The sequence below is a fragment of the Callorhinus ursinus genome, unplaced genomic scaffold (assembly GCF_003265705.2).
Source record: "Callorhinus ursinus isolate GAN/ISIS: 27379988/994484 unplaced genomic scaffold, GSC_fseal_2.0 scaffold1321, whole genome shotgun sequence".
Lineage (NCBI taxonomy): Eukaryota > Metazoa > Chordata > Mammalia > Carnivora > Otariidae > Callorhinus > Callorhinus ursinus.
In genome coordinates, this window is record NW_027398376.1 from 7,099 (window position 1) to 9,874 (window position 2,776).

General features: G+C 58.5%; 1 protein-coding gene across 2 annotated transcripts; it reads left to right on the forward strand.

The window, feature by feature from the left end:
* The first annotated feature begins 773 nt into the window (after nucleotides 1-773).
* Nucleotides 774-2,274, forward strand: LOC112819261 (glutathione S-transferase theta-2-like). 2 transcript variants are annotated; one of them, XM_073890621.1, is made up of 3 exons: nucleotides 774-1,410; nucleotides 1,498-1,671; nucleotides 2,096-2,274. In XM_073890621.1, exons 2-3 carry the CDS (start codon nucleotides 1,561-1,563, stop codon nucleotides 2,207-2,209), a joined length of 225 nt encoding a protein of 74 aa, XP_073746722.1. In that variant the 5' UTR covers nucleotides 774-1,410; nucleotides 1,498-1,560; the 3' UTR covers nucleotides 2,210-2,274. The 2 variants fall into 2 exon arrangements, with proteins under 2 accessions (XP_073746722.1, XP_025722032.2); XM_025866247.2 differs by having other exon boundaries at nucleotides 1,128-1,410; nucleotides 2,000-2,274.
* The last annotated feature ends 502 nt before the right edge of the window (nucleotides 2,275-2,776 follow it).

Here is a 2,776-nt window from a genome sequence, read left to right on the forward strand (position 1 = left end):
TTTCACTCATCGGGAGCACCTGGCCATGCCCACCAAAACCCCTCAGCCGCCCTGGGAGGTGGCAGGGCAGGGAGGCCATCCCCATTCCTGGCCCCATGGCCCGGCCGTGGCCCCACACAGCTCTCCCCACAACCCCAGCTATTTCTCTTCGCCCAGCCTGGCCTTGGGGTTCTGGCTGGGGAAGGGAGAGGGAGGGCACAGCGGCTGTGGTTCTTGCCCTGAAGGGGCAAAACTTCTTGCTCCACAGGGCAGCTCCTGAGCAAGGAGTTCTTCCAGATTAATAAGCTGTGGCAAGTGCCTGCCCTCAAGGCTGGTGACTTCATCTTGACTGAAAGGGGCTCTCCTTCCCTCCGTTCCCCTAAGCCCCCAGCCCCCCCCGGCCTCTGGCTGTCCCACTGTGTGCGCCCTTCGACCCCATGTGGCAGGTGAGGGCAGAGGGAGGCGTGTGGTGAGAGCGGACTTGGTGCTGGTGAGAGGGGTTGGGGGTGACCGGGATGCCTGGAAGCTGATGCAACATAGCTCTGTACCTCTCTTGTCTTCAGCCTCCTCTTCTGGACCCCAGGGCCTCCTCACCCCCAGACTGAGGGGCATAGAAGAGGACATGGGGGCATTTGTCCCGGTGGACAGGGAACAGGGTCAACACATGGAAGCTGAAGGGTCCTCTCCTGACTCCTCAGGCCACTCTCTAGAGTCGGCCAGGGCCTGAGGGGACAACTCATGGTGAGGGCCGGCCACCAGGCAGGTAGAGGACAAAAGGTCAGGCAGCTCAGGCGTGGTGGCCGGGGGACCTGTCAGAGGGGACCCACGACAGACGTGAGGACATGCTTCCCCTCCTGGTCCCCAACCCATACACTTGGACATGCAGGGGATTTGGTGCAAGATTCCAGAGGCCCAGAGAGCCTTTTCTGAGCTGTGTGGCCTCGGACAAGTCACTAAATTCTTCTGAACCTTAGCTTCCTCACATGCAAATGGGATAACAAATCTCCACCTCACAGGGCGCTGCTGTAGTACCACGGAGCGGAGCCTCTTAAAGGGCAAAGCGCACGGTCTGGCCAAGCGTCCATGCTTGAGACAGCAAAGGAAGGAGACTCGGGAGGGTACCGTCAGGGGAGAGGGAGGAGGCACTGCCCAGGGGAGCTGCGGAGTTGAGGCCATCAAGTACAGAGAAGCCCCAGGGCCCCACTGAGGGATGGCAGCTGCTGAGGAAAACGGCCACGAAGCAGGATCCTAACAGCCACGGCTCCTGCCCTTACCTCTAGCTCCACCATCCTGATCTACCTGAGCTCTAAGTACCAGACGGCGGACCACTGGTACCCATCTGACCTTTGGGCCCGTGCTCGGGTCCACGAGTACCTGGGCTGGCATGCTGACTCCATCCGTGGCGTCTTTGGCGTGCCCTTGTGGACCAAGGTGAGGAGAGCCATCTGCGGGTTGTTGACTGTCCGGGACCTGGGAGGAGGCAGGGACCACAGGCTGAGCCCACCCTCTGCCCGTCAGGTGTTGGCACCACTCATCGGGGTCCACGTGCCTGAGGAGAAGGTGGAGCGGAACAGGACCACCATGGCCCGGATGCTGCAGCAGCTGGAGGACAAGTTCCTGGAGGACCGGGCCTTCCTCACAGGCCAGCAGGTGTCGCTGGCCGACCTCATGGCGCTGGAGGAGCTGCTGCAGGTGTGAGCTTGGCGGGTGGAGCAGCACCTGGGGGCGGCATCCCTCCTCTCGCCACCCTCACTAGACGGAAACACTGAGGCAGGCCTAGAGCCAGCTAGGAATTTGCCCAGAATCACAGAGCAAGTTTCTGTCCGAACTGGTGCTCTTGCCCTGACCTTCTGCTTCCCTCCTGGGTGTGGTGTTTCATGCTGGTGCTCTCGGGTCCCAAGGCTGGCCACGAGTCCCTGGGCCTCACATGGGGGTTGGGTAGGGGACCTGACACCTGTGCTGGTGGTTCTGGTATTGGGGCCTCAGTATCACTGTCACTTTCCCATCCTTGCCCCTGCAGCCTGTGGCTGTCGGCTATGACCTGTTTGAGGGACGGCCGAGACTGGCAGCATGGCGTGAGCGAGTGGAGGCTTTCCTGGGTTCTGATCTGTTCCAGGAGACCCACAGTCCCATCCTGAACATCCTGGAGCAGATGGTCAACAAACAAATCCCGAAGCCTCCCCCAGAAGTCCATCCTTTTATGCTGCTTCGTATTTCCAACATTCCCTGAGGAGTCTGGAAGGGGGGCTGAGGGTTGGCAGCCAGAAGATTAGCAATAAAGATCCATTCTTCGTTTCTGACTTGTCCTTTTTCATCCTTTCTTGCCTCAGTCTCTTGTTTCTGACTCCTGGAGGAGCTCTGCACGGGTAGGACTTCGGATGTCCTTGGCAGTGCTGCTTCTCAGGTGGAGCCGATCTAATCAAGAGAAGACTAAAATCCAGCATATATAAAGAGATCTGCAAATTCAATAGCCTGAAGAAAAACAAACCAACTTCAAATCAGCAAATGTCATTGGTCTTGTAAATATAAAGAAGACTTGTGGTGCCTGGGTGGCTCAGTTGGTTAAGCATCCAACTCTTTTTTTGTTTAAGATTTTATTTATTTATTTGACAGAGAGAGACACCTCGAGAGAGGGAACACAAGCAGGGGGGAGTGGGAGAGGGAGAAGCAGGCTTCCCGCGGAGCAGGGAGCCCAACGCAGGGCTCGATCCCAGGACCCCGGGACCATGACCTGAGCCGAAGGCAGTCACTTAATGACCGAGCCACCCAGGCGCCCCACGCATCTGACTCATGATTT